Source organism: Orbicella franksi, chromosome 3, assembly GCF_964199315.1.
Source record: "Orbicella franksi chromosome 3, jaOrbFran1.1, whole genome shotgun sequence".
Lineage (NCBI taxonomy): Eukaryota > Metazoa > Cnidaria > Anthozoa > Scleractinia > Merulinidae > Orbicella > Orbicella franksi.
Window position 1 is genome coordinate 6,759,086 of NC_138147.1, and position 21,145 is coordinate 6,780,230.

General features: G+C 40.9%; 1 protein-coding gene across 3 annotated transcripts; it reads right to left on the minus strand.

Annotated features, from left to right (window-relative positions):
- Positions 1–9,282: 9,282 nt before the first annotated feature.
- Positions 9,283–21,024, minus strand: LOC145480963 (testin-like). Of its 3 annotated transcripts, XM_081459313.1 has the most exons (8): positions 20,643–21,024; positions 20,434–20,519; positions 16,325–16,625; positions 15,215–15,445; positions 12,800–13,018; positions 12,146–12,294; positions 11,242–11,301; positions 9,283–10,592 (listed from the first exon to the last, which is right to left on the minus strand). In XM_081459313.1, the coding sequence occupies exons 1-8, from the start codon at positions 20,793–20,795 to the stop codon at positions 9,866–9,868; spliced, it is 1,926 nt and encodes a 641-aa protein (XP_081315439.1). In that variant the 5' UTR covers positions 20,796–21,024; the 3' UTR covers positions 9,283–9,865. The 3 variants fall into 3 exon arrangements, with proteins under 3 accessions (XP_081315439.1, XP_081315440.1, XP_081315441.1); XM_081459314.1 differs by lacking the exon at positions 11,242–11,301 and having other exon boundaries at positions 20,643–21,021; XM_081459315.1 differs by lacking the exon at positions 20,643–21,024 and having other exon boundaries at positions 19,710–20,518.
- Between the last annotated feature and the right edge of the window lie 121 nt (positions 21,025–21,145).

Consider the following 21,145-nt stretch of genomic DNA (forward strand, 5'->3'; position numbering starts at 1 on the left):
TAAACTCTTAGTAAAAACATACTTGGATGTGAAGATACTGACAACAGATAAGATATCCCAAACTTGATTCCTCCTTGGTTTTCGCGTCAGCGCCATACGAGTTAAAGGGAAAGTTAAAAGAATTACTTTAAATGAAAAATCACCCTTTTTGCTAAGTGCAAATTCAGCTGTATACACAAAGAAATATCAGTTGCAAATTAATATCTATTATATCGAGATTGGATATTACTTCAAAACCTTTGTTTGGGGATGATATTTCGTCCTGAAAGTTGTTAATCTTGTAAAAGCGTTCACGGGGGCAGTGAAGACCTGTGTAGGAGAAGTTCTGTCGATGAGCGAAAACGGAAGCGATTGTAGTGTGGGTGCAATGTTAAACACAACAAAATGGTCCCCAATTCATGCGCAATTTAAGGTGGGGTTTGTTTTTAAAGGTACTCCTTGATGAAATGGAGGCACCTTGGTTTAATTGTCTCACTAACAGTGGATCACGCAAACGAAAAGAACAATGCACACCTATTAATTATATTCGCTCTGAAATCATTGCAACTCAAACGTTATTAACGCCTGGGATATCAAAACCTCTTCCTGCTTCACAAGGATTGCAGCTCGACTAGAATAAATATTTCTTTATATTTTCAAGGACTCTCCGCCTGTTTAGCAGTATCTCAGCTCTGTCTATTGTCTGTCATATTTACCCTAATGATAAGAGTTATTCGTTGATAATAAAGGTAAAAAGGTCAGTGGTAAAATGGACATCTTAGTTCTATTGTGGCAAGTTTGATTTTTTTGTAGAAACAAAAAGTTGCGTGCAACTCGTTGAATCACTTAATTAGGTTAATCCTCTTCATTTGACAGAAAACCAAATTCCAAAGACCGACAGAATACAAAATAGCTACGACGTTCAGTTTATCTTCCGGGTAGCGCGCCACATGATTAAACAGAATGGCTAAGATGGTTCTTAAAAAAACACAAAAAGTAACTCCCGATAACTGGTTACTATCTGTAACACATGGATTCTCTTAACGTGCAAGTATTCCCTTATTCATTCAATTGATTGCTTCCCACATTTGGGTTTATTTTGCAGCAATTTCTTAGTTCAGTAATATGTCGATACATTTTCAGTTCAAATACAAATGCTACCTTTTTCCCGCAGGAAAATAAGGAGTACAAAATGTTAACGTCTAATTCAAAGAACATTTTGCAAGCTTACAATCGGCGGTGATTCCGTGCTGGACAGGGCTGAGCATTTTAAGCTCTATGAAATGTCAAAATAATTGACTAGGAACTATGACACTGTTACTGATTAACTGGTAGCTTAGTTGGCAATGCAATAAATTGGCTTTTTGGACTTAATGTTTATCTGGTTAAGGGACTGATCTGACGGACTGACTGACGCACGGACGGACTGACAGACTGCTGACTGACTAGGTCTGACTGACGACTGACTGACTGACGAACAGACGGACGGAAGGACAGACAGACAGACGGGCGGGCGGACGGGCGGACGGGCGGACTGACGGACTGACGGACGGATTGACGGACTGACTGACTGACTGACTGACTGGCAGGCTGACAGACGCAGACTAGGTCTGACTGACTGACGACTAACTGACTGACTGATGGACAAAAGGACGGACGGACAGAGAGAGACCACAGACAGACAGACAGACAGACAGACGGACTGACGGACGGACGGACGGATGAACTGACTGACTGGTCGGACTGATGACTGTCTGTCTAGCTGGCTGGCTGGCCGGCTGGTTGGCTTACTGGCTTGCTGGTATGGCTTCCTACTTGCCTACATACATGCCGGACTGCCTGTCTTTCTTCATCCCTGTCTGTCTGCCTGCTTGCCTTCCCTCGTCCCTCCTTACCTTCCTTGGTTCCAGTTTTACCTTTGCTGTCAATTGGCCATCGAATGATTTAATCGAGATAGAAAATCAAAGAGCAACCCAAGTTTCATAGCATAAACTGGCACGTTTTGGAAAACTGTCACCGGAACTGAAAGCAATGCCCCGTTGTTTATTTGTTGAACTCTAGATGATATTCACAAATCAACAATCTGAATATGAATGCTCTGTATTTCTTAAACAATGTAAAACGATGACTTCTCTTCAGTTCTGCAAACAATTCTGTTTTGATTTAAGGGTCAGGTCATAAATAGGGTTTCGAATTTTTGCTCAGGTCATGAATAGGGTAGATAATATCGCAGATTTTGGTCATAAATAGGGTAAGGGTTTTGGGAAGCGGGCCACACACCCCCAACCAATTTTTCTGAGAGTAGCACCCTCGGAGTACGTACGGTCTACCGACAACGCGAAATGTGAATAATAGCTAATAATCTACAGCTCAAGTCTAGCCAATTCGCCAAACACATTATCAAGGGAGTGTCTCTAAACTACACCCAGACGCCCACTCGTTTTTTAAGCAACATAAAAGAGGTCAAGTGAAGCTATCTAAAGAAAGGCAGCGACGTATGCCACTCGCGAATTGAATGAATCGCATGTTAAAAAAGCCGCCTGGAAGTGCAAGCTGATTTACACACAATGAATTGCCGTCCGTTTTATTGTTAATTTTCATGGGCAAAAATCTTTGCCATGTCATTTGAGTCATACTTTTGGATAAATTAACACCTTGAACGAAAAAAAAGCTCAAAGAGTTAAAATTTGTTTACTGAATTACTGAATATTTCCAGCGGATTGACAACTAACTAATTGACTGAAATTACTTTATGTGTTTAATCTCGTAATGAACTTTGTACAGTAAACCTTAAGGCTAATGACTTCAGATTTTTCCTAGTACGTGCTCCACAAATGATGTTTTACGGACCGGATGAATTGTCATACGCAGATAGTCCCGAAATTTCTAGAACTAAGAATTTTATGACTCCCAGCAATTGAAAAAAAATCGAGAATTCGTACTCGACCTAAGCATTGAAACGTAAGGTTAGTATTTTTCAGTTTGCCCACTGAATTGTGACTTAATTTACTCCCTCGCAATTTTTAATCGCCTCCTTCAGACTTCCTTTCATTTTCTGAATATTCATTGTTCTTCAAAGTTACCAACCCTTGAAAAAGAGCATAAGTTACCTCGCGGGAAGTTGATCGAAGGTTTACAAAAACAAATATAAAAACCGTTACTGATCGGACCGTCTTATAAACAATTGCCCTGCATTTTCGTTAAAAAACAAAATCGATTTCTATCTTTGCGTGGGAAAAAAATAAAATCAGCTATTTACAACAATGCAGTATTTATAAACATCATGTTAAGACACGAAGGAGCGACGAAGCATGAAACAGTTTGCGGGTTATACACAGCTGCGCTAAATCTTTGTAGTAAACAAAAGAGAGAAAACTCGAATTAAAATTTTCGTGTCGTTGGCATGGTAACCCAGCGTGATTGACAGGCCACTTTCGTTCGTCTAACTCATACAATTTCTCCATAGTTTTTATATACGTTTAAGGTTTATAAATGCTTGAGAACATATCAAAAGTTTAGCTGAAATATGTGAATACAGCATCAGCAAAGTTACGATGATGCTTTCTTTAATCAACTTCGAATAACGCTTTCGATTTTGTTAACTATTTTGTTGGTCGAGTTATCAAACTCCCTATCTAGTATTTTATTTTCGCAGTGTAAAACTTCACAATGTTAAAGAAACACACATGATGTTGGTAGCCTTCGGCATTGGTGAAAATTGTTCCAGCATCTCAGCACAAAAGATAACGAAAGAAATCTTTGAAAACACCGACTCGGACTTGAAAGTGCACGCGCTGCATTGTGCAAATGAGCTACTTGCACGCGTCAGACTTTCCTTTCAAAAACTTTTGCAAACTCGCCAACCAAGCAGAAAAAATAAGAGACCATCAAAAACAGGTTTTGGTTATCATTGAGCATTGTTTGAGAAACACACAAATTAACTCCAAACTCACCTTTTTCATTAGCTCAGAGCATAAAATTAGATATAAGCGCCCTGGTTCTTAGTCTCTCCCTTATTTAACGCCATCGCTGTGAAAAGTCCGCTAGAGAATTTCGGAGCTCTCACTGTGACCATTTGATCACGCAAGGTGACAACATCCACACGAGAACCCACGACATGCGCGTGGATCCGCGCGGATATATGTCGTCAGGATGGCGCAATTTGTTCTAAAAATAGTAAATTTGTCCCATGTCATAGGTGCGCGCGGATCCCAAGACTTGCGGTCTCTGTCCCCGATTATGGCTCCTGGTTGATGGCTAAATTTGTAACGAGGGCGTGACTAGTGCTCCATGAACACCAGGTTAAAAATGCTAAGAATTGTTGAAGACAGTGCATATTGAACTTAGTTTTTAGAGATATATGCATGACACGGTGACACACTGTAATTTGGAAATGGCTCCATAATTCTTTTTCAGTTTGACATCACAACCTTAGCTTGTGCAAGCGTAATTCATTGCAACACGCTTTTATCGTTTCAAGGCACTTTCACAATGATTTTCAACAAAGCTGGACCAAGTTATAGTTATATATAGTGTTGAATTACAAACCACACACTTACGTTTAAGTCCAGTAATGAATGGTCTTTTATTCAATGAGAAAGAATTGTATGTAAAGTTCCTTTTCTTTTGCAGGAATGTCGTTATGCAAAGAGAACAAAAGTTTTTGAAATTCAACATTTGCATAATTGACATCACGAGAAGAGATTGAAGGAGAAGAATCGAAACCAAATTTGTTTTTTTTTACATTGAAATCAAGTCAAGTTCAAGTTCAAGTTTAGTGTGTACAAGTATTATATATACACTTATCTTTTTATTAAATTGCAAAAAAGGGCCGAAAAGTAGGTCGCAAAATCATTAAAATCATTTTCTGGGCGTTGGGTTGACGATCGAGGAAGTTAAATCAGGGGATTAATTAATATGAATATCATTAGTTTTATAATAAGCCTTGAGTTTACACAAGGACTAACGTTACGAAAACATTTTACTAGCCTAATTGTGCGAGACGAGATGTATCCCGGGTCCAAGCGCTATAATAAGGGTCCTTAAGTTGTGTTCTTGGGCAAGAGACTTCACTCTTAGACAACGAGTAGTCCCTCTTTCGCTAAGTCCGTCGAGCGAGACCGCAAATAAACCACGAGGAAAAAATGACCGCGTGGGCATGAAATCCTGGGGGCGAGACGCACGTGGGTCTCGTCCCCAGGAGTTCGCGCGGCTAATTTTTTCTCGCGGTTTACTTTCGCGCCACGCACAACGGACTAAGCGAAAGAGGAACTAATCGCAGTCCACTTCACTCTTGTGGTGAGAACTGAAGGGGCGTACAGAGTCAGGTACCGTCGTTGAATTATCAGTTGAGCAACCGAAAAAAAGCTTGGGGGAGGTAACCCTTTGTATACAATCTGGGAGGAGTAGCAATAGCTGGTTTTCACATGACGTCACTAAAATTCGAACTACAAAACTATTGATCCTCCTGGGATTTTACTTTAATGATCTATAAGAGCAGCTGAAAACTAATATTCATACAACTTTTCGCTCTGAATGGGTTCTTGGTTTTGTGATAAACTACGCTTGAATTTCTAAGTTTTTGCGTGACGCTGCATTTACATGACGGCCTAGAGAGCTGTCATGATGGTTAAAAAAGTGACTTATTTCGGGGAACTTGGCTATCTGGACAGTTTATATCTTAGAAAAAGTATTATTTTAATGTTTTAGAGTTCCTTGAGGGATAAATTCACGCTTTTGTAGCAAAACTCAGTGACAGATGTTTCTGTTGGTTTCCGGCCGCCATGTTGGTGCCCATACGGATGGGCACCAGCATGGCGTCTCCATACAAATCTCTATAAATTTGGGGAAAAAATTTCTCCGCATATCTCGCATAAGAAAAATTGCTGTGACCAGAATTTTGGCGAGAGTCTTAGCATATTTACCTTCTTTTATTTCCCAGATTCTAGACTTTATCTATTGACCGGTTTTGATTTTTATTTTGATCTATTTTGAATTGCGTGACACTGAAAACCAGCAATATTCCTAGATACTTCATGCTATGAAAACTGAGAGAAACTTCGCCAGCTAGAATTTAAAGAGTTAGCCAGCCCGAATGCGACTTTACCTCAGTAACTGACCATCGCAAACTCTGTCGTATTTCTCTACCGCGATGCATCCAGTTTCTCGAGATTAACCGGCCAAGTATCATCAATGTAGGGTCAATAATTGGTGACTAGAAAGTATTTCGAAATGATGTGAAACTGCGAATCGAAACCAAAATCCACTCCAGCAGCACACTTCAGAAGCGTCAAGAGACGGACTTATATACATTTTTTGACTGCCACCCAAATTGACATAAGTAAAACAGCATGCACGGAGTACGGGGCAATTGTTTGCATAAAGCATAACACTAATTTCATACTTATAAATCAGTTACACTTTGTCATAAATTGGTTTTGCGCTAAAAGACAAAAACAGAAACAACCGCAATTAAATATTTGGGGACCGGTGAACATCACCTCGTCTTTTTAGTGTATTAAATATAAAACAACTTTTCAGGGCGTAATAAAAGTTTACAAGTGGAACATTTCTTTGGCTCAATTGCACTTCATTAGCCGTGAGGGCGGGGTGTGGGGGGAAAGAGTGGGTGCTCCCAGAAACATTGGGTAAAGTGTGCAACCCGCTTTCCGAAACCCTTTCCCTATTTCAGACCAAAATATGTGATTTTCTCTTCCCTATTTCAGACCTAACAAAAATTCGTTACCCTATTTCAATTTCCTCCGGTTTCTTTGACGTTTGACCTGTTGCTTTCTGTGGACGATCGAGAACGCTTGAGTTATGACTGAAAACTGGAGGTTAGAGCTAAGGTTGGTTATCGAATCTATTTCTTCATCATCACTCATCAGATGCGTTTTATTTCTCTTTTCTTAGGCGTGTTGACGTTACACTTAATTTAAATAAGTTTGCACGATTGATATTTATTTCATGTCTTCAGTTGAAACTGGTTGAAACGAAACCGCATGACAGGTGTCTAAACGTTTCCGATACTCTTGGAAATGCGAAGCTTTCGTGTTATACTTCTGAACAAAGAGTAATTAACCAGGGTTTCGATCTTTCTGAGAAATGAATCAAAACACAGTTACGTTAGTCATAAGCTGACTGATAATTGGCTTAGAACCTAATGGTAAGTCGTGCAAAAGAAAATGAAATGAATTTTAATTAAGTCTTTCAGGCACTAGTATAAGAAATCGAAATGATATGTACCAAATGATCTGTCGATAAAGTGTTCCTTTGTCACTGAAACTGAGCGGTTCAAGTACTTTCAACGTAGGACTAAACTGAAAGGCAACGTTGTAATCATGTCAGAATTCCTCTCTGTTCTAGTGGAGCTGTTAATCTTTGTCTTCCACTCTCTTACCGGACACCTTACGGGGCAATTCGAGGCTAGATCAACAGAAAAGGAAGATTTCGAGCACTTTGACCCAGAAGATACAATATCTCAAGAGTTTGATGGCTCTCAAAATTGCACAGGTGGCCGGGACTCGTGGAAACGCAACAGGCCACCAATGAAGGACTCTTTGAAGAAGAGTGCTTGGTTTTCAGCCTGGGTAACAGTTTCTGGCGGAGTAGTCGGGATTGGCGCTCTTTTCTTGATGTACTATATCATCAGCATTGTCTACACCTGTGAATGGAAAAAGCTGGAGGACCCCTCTTATCCTGAAAAACTGAAGCGGCGACGCATAATAGGCGAATCTTACCAATCTTTCTTTCTGTACTTTTGGCAGCCGGCGTTGCTGCTTATGGTTTTTAAATGGTCTATTCTCAAAGAGGTGAATCTAATGATCGTTACGCTTGTTGGGGCTTCGATCGACCTAGGATACAGGTTTTTCCTTGCGGTGTATGACCTTTATTTTCCTCCCTGGATCCCATATCCTCTGAATTTCCTTTTCATAACTGTTGTTTTTATAAGCAATTTTTCTATTAGTAGAAACATTTTCAAAACCAATCCATTCGGGGCACGTTTCTTGACAATTAAACTTGGTGTACAGTTCATCGTGGGAGCCCCAGTGTTTTTTATCTTTGGATATGTCCTGTTTCCGTGGTTTGCACATCAAGAAGGGTTTATAAAAGTTGTCATTCTAGCTTTAGGATTTTTGATCGCCATACTACCAAAGGTGGTTTCTAAAGAATGCGTCCTAAGGTTGAATGGAGTGAATCATCCTGGCACGTCATATGTCTTGGTCTCTACTGCCAGCACTGGTTGCAGTATCGTCTACCGCTTCATGCAGGCAGAATTCAAAAGTCTGTTATCGTTTATCACGGTAAGCATAAGCCATGGATTAATTCACTTGCTCTTCGAGTTGATCACTGTACTAAAAGAACACCGTAGTGAGAAAATACACAATCAGAAAATTCTGTACTCAGAATTGGACCACGACTCACGAGGACGATCTAATGCTGCGTACATGAGCACGCCCCGGTCTCAGAGGTTAGCCGCTGACATGGCAATACACGAGATGATGTCCAATGAGGCCGCTATTGTGCTCTCTGTTGGAATAATTCAGATTTATGGCTTCATTCATCTAAACTTGAGTGTTGAAAAATACGAGGACATATTTCTAGAACTTGTAGCAAGAATCGTTTCAGCGCTGTTTATTGAATTCCTGTTTAATATCCTATCTGTCATGATATTAACTCGGAAAAGAAATGTTCCTGTTCTAAGAGTTTGGAGTTTTAAATGGAAGTCGCATTTAATAGTTTGTATAATTACTGTTGTCATGAGCGTAACGTATTTCACGAACAAAGTGTTGGTAATAATTCGGGCGCAATATGTGGCCGAGGGAAAAATCACTACGGAGTAAATGATCACAACACTTTACTGCGTGTAACAAAAGAAAAAAACAGCCATCGAAAAAAAAAGGTAACTCACTTAATTATATTTTTTTATAAGAATTCCTGCTCCCCGCTCACCTCATTCCCTGGAGGTTAAAACGCTGTTTTGCTACCTTTCAGGGTGTTCAGCCTCAAAAGGTCCACAGCAGGAGCTTTCCGGCGCCTTTTAGGGCACTGAACCGAAAATAATATGACAGGAGATAATGTGTTGCTTCAGCACTGGTACCTCTTTAAGGGTGAAAAACAATTCAAGTCGCGCCCACAAAACAGGATCTTGGTTCTTCTTACTGGTTTCCGACGAGCACCCCCCCCCCGTACCTTTTTGTATGGAAGTCCCCCCACCCTCGGGCCTATCCCTCCCACCGCCCTCACTGACAACGCCTAAAGGTAACCAGGCCTTAATATGAGCGTTTGTCGTGAAATCATGATTTTACTTAGACACAATTTCTACTATCACTTGAATTAGTTAAGGAATAAGGAAAACTTCGACATAGTTCTCTGCCATTTAGAGTGTGCTTTATCGGTATAAAAACAAGATTTTTACAATAGAATTAGATAACACATTGAGATTTACAGTGTATCATCCTCAACATTATTAGAGAATGTTAAAAGCTTGTATAGTAATTCTTTATAACATACATATTTAGAAAAATATATAATTTTGATCTACATAAATCTGTAAATTTTCCCACATAATGTTCCATGACAAAACGTAAAAAACTACAAACATTTTAAACTTAAAATATTTTTACAACTCAGTGTTGAGTTTATTCTTTAAGTTAGCTCGAGTGGCCTGAAAACATCTGAACTACTTTTTCACGCCTATCTCGACCTTATTTTCTATGGTTTCGAGCATTGACTTACAATCCTAGATCCCAAATTAATTAAACACGACTTAGCTTAGAAACGGCCGGGGAAAATGTAATCATAAAGTGACTCAGTTTCTTTATAATTCTTACTATGCTGGGCATATCGTCACATTTTGTTTGCTCAGTAACTGGAAAGCCGCTGTTTAGTCAGCACAGCTGGCGCAAAGAAGTTCAACTCCTTCTCTGGCAAAGCCCTCGTTGGCTAAGGAACGCTGACACCGGCTACAGTTAAAGCACTCCTTGTGGAAATTCGAGTCTTCTAAAGTGAAATATTCGCCTCCGATGATCGGTTTAAAGCACAGCTCGCACTGTTTGGCTAAGTATCTTCCGTAGCACTCGATGCAATAGCGGTTACCACTGTGAACGGAGAACGGGCGAGACGCCAGAGACTCGTGGCAGCTGTAACAGCTAAAACACTCTTTGTGCCACGTTTGTTCGTTGTAGAGGACGCCACCTTCGGACAGCGGTTCGCCACAGTGGGCGCAGCGTTTGGCGTGCAGATTTTGATAGCAGTCTGGGCAGTAGAATTCGTCATCCTTTGGAACGAAACCGCTGGTTCCAATAGCCTCTTTACAGACGGCGCACTTGAAACACTCCTCGTGCCAGTAGGTCCCGTTGTACTCTAGACGCGCGCTTCCTGATTCGATCGCGTATTGGCAACCTTCGCACGTCTTCTGGAAATTAGTGATGTAACAATCATTGCAAAGAACCTGCTCCTTGTAGAAGGTGAATTTGCCGTCTGATCGCAGCGGTTTTCGGCATAAATCGCACAAGAAGCACATCTCGTGCCAATGGCGGTTGTCTGCCGTAGACACGTCCTTAGCATCCGGTCCAATCTTGGCGTGACAGTGGTCACATTCGTTGGCAAATCTGCGTCACGAAAATTTGTAAGTTAGAATTCTAACCCTGTCAGGCCTTTACTACTTGGCATAAGATGTGCCTGTGAGCTACAGACATCCGATTTCGGTCTCATAGAGTCACTGCTACTCTATGAGAGTGACGGAATCTGAGTTTTCAATTACCTATCATAAAAGACTAACAACTTGCCTCGCTTTCTATTTTGCTTAGAGTAGCTAGATTTTAATTAAATCTGTCATTTTTTTTTTAACTTAGCCCCCCCCCCCTCTACCAATGAAAACGAATTTAAGCACTGTCGTAGGGGACACAAATAAAGAGATTGTGTCCGCCTTTTCCGTCGAAGATGTTGCTTGGTAACGTATCCTGATGGCAAAATAGTCAAGCGACCGCTGTCGGAGCTCTCGAATAATTTTTGTTGTTGTTGTTGTTGTTCTTTCGAAACGATTTGCTGAGGACGGCATCCATTCTTGTGTCGTTCACGCAAGAGACAGCCCGCTCTTTAAGAACTTGATGAGTAATCTCGAGCCCAGGTCTCCCACGGTCAAGCGGTTGGGAATGACAGAGAGAGAGAGGTCTCGGTAGGAGATTACTTGGGAAGGCAAGCATCAAAACAACATAAATGGGCTTCAAATACACACTAATAATGACGAATCTCACTTACATTTGCGTTCGAGTAATGGCGATGTTAGCCGGAAAGATCTCATGTGCCAACTTGTCTGGTCTATATGCATTAAATGATCATTAGGAGAGAGTGACAACATGGTTAGAATGGTCCGGTGTGACGTCTGTGCGAAGACAACCAATCACAGAGGCGAGCTGGATGAACTGCTACCGCGTAAGGTAATTATTAGTGGCGCAAACCACTAGTCAAATGTTAGTGGTGCGTTAGAAAGGTGCGCATGGAAGTGAGATTCGTTTTAATCTGTTAACCGTAACTAAGGGACCCTAAGGAATCACGATGGCCGCGATAACAACAGCAGAATATGGCATCCAGGCTCGTCGCCACGTTTAAATCCGTGATGGCGTATTTTAAGCGCACATCTTGGATAAAAACGGTGGCGCTTTTCAGACATTGATCGACAAGAAAACTGTATTCATATAAAACATGTCTTCGGGGTTTGCCATATTAAATGAATAGATTGTGCGCTTATCTGTTGCTAGTGAACTTTCAGTAGTGTGGCAATCCTGGGTTTAATGTCATAGAACGTCCGCGTCGTGAAACTACATAATCTATGCCATTAAACACAAAACATTATTATACCAGAAACTGTCGATTTCAGCCTAGGAGTAGTAAGAAAAGTTAAAACCGGTATCTCACAGAAAGGATTCGTACAGAGGTAAAAATAACGGGATCTTCTTCACGCCTTCGTCTGGCGAGAAGATTGTTTGGTCAGCTTAGTTGCAGAAAGGGCTGAATTCAGTTGAAGCAAGAACCCTTCTAGTTGTCTCGGGCCATCGTTATATTACTTTGAGTCTTTGAACGCACAATTAAGGTAAGGCATTGAAAAACAGGACAGTACGTAAAAAGTACGAGCATTTCATTCGCATCTTAATTACTGACAAACCTTTGATCAAAGCAGTCCGTGCAAATGGGCTTTTCTTCTCTGACGATAAACTGCTTGCCAGTGATACTGATGTCGCACTCACTGCACCGGAAGTGTCCCAAATGCCAGCTTTTGTTCATAGCTATTGTGTACTCACCAGTGAAGATCAACTGAACGGAAATGGAGAAAAACAAATTGTTGTAAGATACCGTGTATAATAAGCCAAAAATCAACAGCATTTTCATTCCCTTAGCCTTGCATCAAGTCAGGGCAATATTCTACACTGAATCATGATTTGTTTTTTTCTCGTATCAGTCTGTTAAACCAGCAAACAGACCATCTTCTTTACGCTCTGGCAAAAAACAAAACAAAAACAAAGACCACCTGATTGTTGATGGCTCGTATGTTTGATTATGTGTTGTTACGGAAGCATATATGCTTCTGGTTGTTATTATAAGGAGAATTGTGATTTAATCTTTCACAATTAATCCGTCGCAGTGTTGAGTAATTTGAAACATCCTTGTTCGTGGCCATCTTTGGTTCACTGTTACTTCCTTGGTGTTTTTTCTTGCCCAAACTTTTTTCTTACCAGAAGCTTGAGGTGTTTTGAATTTCAAGGTAATTTTGCACATCGTGAAGAGTTATTTTAAAACATATCGTTGCAAAGTGCCTTACCTCATCACATCCAAAACAACGTTGCCTTGACAACTCCGCGTGATGTCGCCCGCAGTAGATTTTGTTTCCGTATCGATAGTAAGTCAGATCTACCAACAGTTCCCAGCAAGTGGAGCAGCAGAAACACGCTGCATGGTAACAAGCCACTTCATTCTCATCGAATTCGGCCATGACGACCACATCATCTTTAGGAATAGTCTTGAAACACGACTGGCAAGTCTGAGGAAAATACATAAAGCTAATGGTAAATTTATGGATAAATTATCTACTTCCCAGCCGTCTCTCTCGGGAAAGTGTGACATGAGAAGGGCGATTGGGGGAGGAATCAGCGGATAGAATATAATGGATTCCACAGGACTGTGTGAAGAAGTCAAATGAACAAAATAATCAATGAACCGAGTGCAAAGACAAGGGGATGGCTGGAGGGGGGATAGCTCCCCGCTCTGGTTCTCTTTCTCTTCTTCCCCTATAACTTCCTCTATTGTGGAGTAATTGTGGAAATTTTGATTTGCTCACAGAATGCCAACGAGTAAATGGGCGAGCAAGTCGTTAAATATTGTTGATTCATAGTGAGGTCTAGTGAGGCGAATCCTAAACACGACTGATAAAGTGGATAATTGGAGAGCAGTTCATTGAGTGCAAGGCACTTGCTCTGAATAACGTTTGATAGCTTTTCCTGCTAGAAGTACAAAAACAGGAAAGAATGTTAACCAGCTTTCCTTCTTGACCAGTCGGGCGAGAGTGAGATTATATAGCAAACTAATTTTCCTGCTTCCGTGTAAAATGGCTTCAGTCTTGGCAGCAGTGTTAAAATAACCGGAAAGGACCTACTGTCCAAAAATTAAACCTTGCTAATTGATCGATTGGAATGCTGTCACAAGGAATACCAATCCTCCACTGAAATACCTCGTATCTTCAATATACTTGAGCGTTTTAGGTTACGGTCGTTTTAATTTCCCGAGTTACATACACTGTGACCAATTGCTACCGATATTTCTGTGAAATATAACTGCCCGCTTATTTGGAAATTGCGAACTTTACCTTTGGTACTGCGAGAATACCCATCCTAACGTTTATTCATGGCACATTTTATTAGATAAGTGTCATTTTAAGGGCAGAGGTTTTAATCCGCTAGGCTGATCTATAGTTAATCAATCCTTTATCTTCTAATTTCAGAATTCTTTTAATCAAAGAAAAGCGGATATTGCGGATGAATTACTGGCTAAATAGGATTAAAATGTTTTTGGATTATCCCGGCTAGCTTGTGAGTATTTTGTTTCCTCAGGGTCAGAAGTCGAGAGGTATAAAGCTGTTTTTGGCGTACATACATGATAGTAAGCTCAAATGTTACAAGAATGGCACGTGTTCCAATAGGTGTTCCAATAAAAGGGCTGATTAAGAATGGACGCTTCTATGTACCTTATATATAATAATAATATTGTAAACGTAAATAAAGAGAAGCTTTCACACAAAGACGAGTAAGGAGGATTTAATCGAATTGCCATTCCGCGGCTTCGTGTTGTCCCTAGACCTGGTGAGATACGACCGTCTGAAGCTATCCTTGTAACCTATTCTACTACCACTGTCGTACACTGTCGCACATTCTCGCAATGGACAATAAAACCCTGTCTCTGATTGATTAGGTCATTGTTAACAAGGCTGCAAGAATAGCTTGACTCATAACGCTTCTCGTGTCATCTGAATTTTCAACGTATAATTGAAACACTTGACAAACACGTGTTAAGGGCAGCTCGTGAGTGCGGCTTGTCGGCTGTACATGTCGTGCCAGTAACGGGCTAAGATGTTCAAAGCATGAGAACTAGCGCCAGCGTTGTCTCCATGTTGCCTTTTTGGGCGATGAGTTGAGGACAAGCTACAGATATAAACCACGGCTTATAAATTTTACGACAACCTTGACCGATAACCAACAATATTATATGGCAAATTAAGTAATCCTGGTTAGATCCGTGCGTTTTAATTAGTTCTTTCTTGGTCGGGTGATTTGCCATACGGACCATAGAAACGGTCCTACAGTAAGTCGTGTATTTTTTGTTTTTCGTGTTATATTATGAACTATTAACCAACTTAGCTTGCTCGAGCCGTACTGGGGAATATTGGCCCCCGGTCGAATCTGTACGAACCTCGGTGCACTCGGTCCGTACTGCCACGATCTCGGTCCAATATATACCCCAGTGCGGCCCTCGCGTTTGGTAAATAAGAGGTTGTTACACACTGATGTGATGTACAGTGACTACGCTTTACAGGTACTCAGGTGTATGCATAACAAAACAATTATTGGATTCGGTTTTCGCGTGATAGCGATAATTATCAAGGCCTAGGTTCGTGTTATCCGCCTCAACTTCGGCCTTGATAATTCTCGCTATCATTCTCAACGTCATTCATTTTCAACTTTACCTCTCGTCTTCCAAGCGGGACTTTGACTCGTCCCGTCCCGCGGGCGTTATCCTCGTTATTCCAGAACTGCACAAAAGCTTCTCTTTGCGGTTCCGGTATATTAGAGAAATGCACCGGTGCTTTATCTTGGGGTGGGTTCTGGTACGAGCGCTGTTTTATATAATAAGCTTCCCCCGGTGTGTCAGGGATAGGGATTCTATCGTCTGGCAGGGACTTCATGTAAGCCTCCACCTAAAAACGAAATAGTGACGACATAACAATCAGGCTGGTCTAGTTTAATGTCTTCCTTAGTAGGTAAGGAGTGGGTACTAAATAGTTGGTGTTGCAAGTAGCAACAACAACAACAAAATCTGCAGAGGAGCCAAGTGGCCCATTAGGCCAGAGCTTATCCCGACTTCTGTAGCCTGAAGCGACTAGGAGTGTTTCTACTTCCAAATAGTTGGGATGCTAGTCCATCGCAGGGTTACCCCCAGCGTTAAACTCGCCGGTACCCATTTATACACATGGGTGGAGAGAGGCATTGTGAGAGTAAAGTGTCTTGCCCAAGAACACAACACAATGTCCCCGGCCAGGGTTCAAACCCGGACCGCTCGATCCGGAGACGAGCGCACCAACCATGAGGCGACCGCGCCTCCCAAGAAACAAAAAGATACCTACAGTTTAACTTAAAGTATAGATGCTGTATGCCTAGATCGCGCAACTCAACTGGGTGAGTGAACTGAGTGAACCAATCAAAACTCGAAGTAATTACCTGTAGCTGACGCAAAGCGCGGGAAAATCTGTGCGAGCGAGTCACGATTAGGTTTGGTTTTACTTCTGATTGGATGAAAAAATGGCGCGAGTGTTTTAAACCAATCGTGCAACGTAGTGATGCAAAACCAATTACTTTCGAGACTGAAATAAAATCTGCTCTAAGAGACTAGCGCAAACTTCAATTTATCCGTAACCTGGAATGTGTTTTAAGATCAACCCCATGCTGAGGTTTTTTCTGAAAAAGTTAATTAAAGAAATAGCGATATTAAGTTGGTATTGCCTTACATTTTCACCCGAGACAGAAAAAAAAAGTTCGTTGGGAGAAAAAATACCATACTGCATATTTTTACTTCATACCTGTCCTGCTGTAAGATCGGGTGGCGACCAGAGGTAATCTGCAGCCAGTGAGGGAGGGGGAGGGGGCGGTAAGAAGTCGTTATCCACAGGGTAGGACTGAGTAGTTGTAATCGTCACAGTTGGGTAATCATTGTTATTTGGTAACGGGGGAGGGGCGGGTAAGTCATCTTCGTGGTCGATGTCTGAGTTGATCTTAAGACCTTTTACTTTGAATTCTACTCCATCCACATCCACATCCACATCCACATCCACAGACACATCGTGATTCTCCCGAGGACATTTGCAGTTGGAGCACACCTTGCTGTAAACAAAAAAGGGAAAGTTTCGGAATTATTCCTGGCAACTTAGGTTACGGACGGACCAATATTTTTTGAGGGGGGAGTTGAGCAATTAACAAAAATATTTCTGCACCGCAAAACTGCGAGAAAAAAAATCGTCCAAGGCGGGCCATACGAAAAAAATCGAGCAAGTGCTTTTTACCATCCAGGTACTGTTTTGTTTTTGAAAACAATTCTTGCACAAGCTACTGCACAACCTAAAGGTGAGCAAAAACTTCATGCCGCAGAAAATTGCCCAACCCATAACTTAGGTAAGATCTATTGCTCGAGAGACATACGAAAGTAAGACTCGGCTCTTGAACAAAAAATTGGCTTGGGAAACATTGTTTGTTTGACGACAACCTCTAGTGAGTGAGCACAAAACGAAATTATCTTGTGACGTCATAACAAGGTTTGCATAGATTTGGCAGCCGTCCAATCGGGGCCAAGCATAGTAAAGACATGCTTCGTCCCGACCCCAAGGAAAGTGCTGCCCTGTAAGATTTGCGATTGGAAATTCTCTATGTGGCATTCATTTTCCATCAAATCCGTAATCTATATGCGTTATTAGCAATCTTCATGTGTGAGAACAAGCCAAAATCCCTTGTACCTTTCATAAACAGTTTCTCATTAAGAAATCGCTGCAGCTATGTAAATATTTACCTTGAGGAAGTCAACAGTTTAATAACAGATATAATGATTTTATTTCAATTGAAGAGAATCGCTCTTACCTTATGTTTAATAAGATTTAATACTAAAATACTAACCGAGAAAATTTCTCGGTCAAACCATTCTCGGCCATAGAATTTCCCCAGTTTCAAGAAGCCGTAATGAACTTGTATTTCGCGACGTTCTTAGAGTAAACAAACAAAGCCTTTATCCCAGACATCTGTTTCTCTGTAATTACCGATCAAAATGTATTTCAAGAACGGGTCCAAAATTTTCTACGATGTCAGGTGAGTATATTTTGGGCAACCAAAATGTGTGGCTGACGAAAGAGATCAAAAAAAGAAGAGAAAACGAAATAACGTGTGATCATAAATGTTCATTCAGTGCAAGATTTGTTTTTGGACTTTAGCATGAGATTCTGAGATGATCGATATCTTTGGCATTCCGTCTTACCACAAGAAGACAAATTAAAAATATCTTATAACATCAAGTTTTCATTTTACTTTTTTACTTCACGATTTTCACAGGACAATACCTCATGATTTTGCATTTTCGAAACCACCTCACTTCATTTCACGATTCAAAAAGCGAAAATCAGTAGACGTCAATGCGTTCTTTCGAAACCACGCTACGTAACTTTCGCGGTTTCATATATGTAGAAATCTCAGTTCGTGTCGCGCAAAATTCATGTTGCTACCATGAGTTTATTCACCACTTTATATTGTGGTCAAATAACAGCCACGTGGCATCTCGAACTTGTGGTCACAAGTTGAAATTAATTTCGTTGAATTTTCGGTTAATTCCACAATGGATGTAATAGAAGCGTATGACAGACCAAAGTCTCCGCCGTTCTTCCCGCCAAAAAAAACGCACAAAATAGCGCGATTCGGATGCCTAAAGTATTCAAAAATTGCGACATGTGGAAAAGAATTTTTAACGACTTGAAGGAAGAAGATTTGTTCAGAAGCGTGAGGCTGCTTCTATTATCTTATATTTTCGCTGTAAAACTAAGCGGAAATCATTCGCTTGATGGATTACGGAAAATGAAAATGGGACTCCACACTTCGAAACCGCGATTAATCTACGTACTCAAATTTGATCGTCGATATATCTGTTAAATCTTGAATTGAATTCGGCAACCAAATAGAGACATTGTTTTCAGATACGAAAATTGCTTTCCGACTTTCCAAAATTGTAGGAAACCGCGAACTAGTTTAATTTAGAACATTTCTTTGCAGCTGCGGAGTTTCTTTGTACACAACACAAGCCGCGAAGGAAAGACAGCGCATTCTTCCCGGAAATGGGGACGAATTAGGGGTAACCCCAACCCTTGAGGAACTTAAAGAATGCGCCTTGAAAGGAATATAAAAAAACACAATTCCATTCAACAATGACGGTTTACATTTGCTGATTAGTCAAGCAATCAGTTTTTACTCTGACAAATTTTTACTATGTATGGTCAAGATTAGGACTAGGGTAGGAACGAAACTCGTTTAGCTGTGAAAATTGTTAATGTGTTTCGCTGCAGTCGTTCTATGATCTACCGGATTTTTTTGTATTTTTGTCTGAGTTTGGCGTAAATTAAAACCATGTCAGCCATCAGTCTGTGTGACCTGAAAAACTTTTGCGGTGTTAAGTTACAAAACTACCACGAAATTCATCTGATGACCGGCAGTGAGTGATCATAGTCTTGACATTGTGCCTCTTCCTTGCCAAGGAACAGTATAGATATTCTGTATGTGTCCACGCGCGAGGGATTCTCACAAGACCTCCTCGGTCAAACTTTCCAGAATTAGGCGTTCTTCTTTACCCTTGACACCCAAGAACCAACGAGAGGATGCCATGGAGAGTCTAGTCGCCTAATTTCTTTAAAGCGCTTTATTTCACACGCAACTGTCTCCTTGACTTGTCAGACAAAATAAACGAATTCAAAGGACTAGAAATGTCCACAACATAATGTCACTGTTTTGTAAGTACTTAAGGCTGTCGGCTTTGAAAATAGCATTTTATTATCTCTAGTAATGTGGATCCGTTGGCGTGCAGATATCATCCATCTACGACACGGTCGACAACCATATACCAGTGATATCTGTTTGGTTGTCACGATTTTTCTATGAATATATCAATTCAATATCGCTGGATTGTTCTAGGACTAAGAATAGAATTGAGTCGTCTCGCATTTAAAATTATTTGTATGTCATAAAACTACACCAAACTGTTACCATGTCATGATGTCTTAAGACGTTTTTTAAATCAAAACTCCCTTCATGTTTTCAAAATGTGTGTTTAAAGCAAAAGGGGGCGAGAAATAAGCCCAGCTCTTCTGTATTCCAGCAATAATTTTCAAGTCATATTTTTTCGACGGTGTGCACTCATTCGCGAAATTGAAAGTAACTAACCTTATACTCGGCCTGGGTGGTTTTCTCGGAGGCTTTCTTCTGTGTTCTGTTCTCGTTGTGTCCATGACGAGTTCAAACAACCTTCTCACGTAATCAAAATGTGCAGAATCCGCCAACAAACCGGCGGGGGTTGAACAGAAAAAAATTTCTGCTGTTCACACCAGTGGTTTTAACATGGATACAGCTTATGTGTTTAGGCACTGAAGCGCTTAATGAATGAAAAGTGAATGTTTATGCCCCGCGGCAGCTCAAAACTTGACACATATCCACAATGACAACCCGCTATTGCGTGTCTGCATTGACATATTACTGCTTAACCATCAAAGCGCGGATTTCCAATTTTTCAAAACACGTTTGTAAAAACTGCGCGGTGATAACATGAACAGCTGGAAATGGCAGATACTCTGAAGTCAAGCGCACAGTTATTGCCTGTGCACGAAAATTCGGATCGAAAACTAAAGCTTAACTTATCTCACAAGAGCAAATAATTTGTTGTAGTTGTATTAAAATTACTACTGCGGGTGGGGAATGAAACGGTCCGTAAGAAATTTGAAGTGCTTTATTGTACTTAATTAGGAGACACAGAGAATAATTTTTAGTCTAAACAACAGGATTAAAATTTATATTTCATTAACTCGCATCTTGCTGACAACGCGGCGCGGTTTATACCTAAAATGGACTCAAAAATAAACAATTTGAAGATACTTGAGTTTGCCCCACTCACCGCCACACGTGTAAACTGAATCCAGGGCATTTCTCTCCACACTTTAAGCAAGGTTTACCCTCATCCAGATTCTGCAACAAAATTCCCTGAGAGCGAAGAACAACAAACGCGTTAGGAATACGTCAGCCATTAGCAATCCGCGGCGCGTCGGCCAAGCAGATTGCAACGCGTGATTTTAGTAATTCAAATTAGGCCTGTGGCTTACTCACTTTCTTCGACGCAGACGATCGCTCAGAACTCATTTTGATCTCATCATTGCTCAAGAACCGTTGAAAGTTGTCCATATTATCGACAACGCGCGGCTTAGTGTGCCCTACGTTCATGGTCGCATGCACTGTTGAGTTAAGCGAAGCGCGATGCATTCACGAAATTAAATCTCTCCTTGATATTTATCCAACAAGGTTTTCATATTTCACTCCCTCAGGGCGCGCCGGATGTCATAACCAAACGCGCGGGCGGCGGACGGACGCGCGAGAATCCAAGGAAGTGCGCGCGTAGTCTGTTGCCTCATACGTGCGTGAAGCTTTGAGCCTCCGGAAGTGCTTAGAACATATTGCAAAATAAATACTTCTGGATAAAAAGAGAACATTGACGTGTGTGCATCTGATTTCATTATTTACGCTGAAGAATTTTTCAAAACCAAGACAACTGCATGGAATCTACATTAGAAAACAATAGGAATACAACATGAAACAAACCGAAGGTGGCATCA

Excerpts from the sequence above, each read along its gene's own strand:
- LOC145480963 (XM_081459313.1), bottom strand. The coding sequence starts at position 20,795 with ATGCATCGCGCTTCGCTTAACTCAACAGTGCATGCGACCATGAACGTA. Across the intron at positions 11,302-12,145 it reads ACGGACTGCTTTGATCAAAG|ACCAGACAAGTTGGCACATG; the intron begins GTTTGTCAGTAA and ends TAATGCATATAG. Across the intron at positions 10,593-11,241 it reads GCCATTACTCGAACGCAAAT|ATTTGCCAACGAATGTGACC; the intron begins GTAAGTGAGATT and ends TTCGTGACGCAG.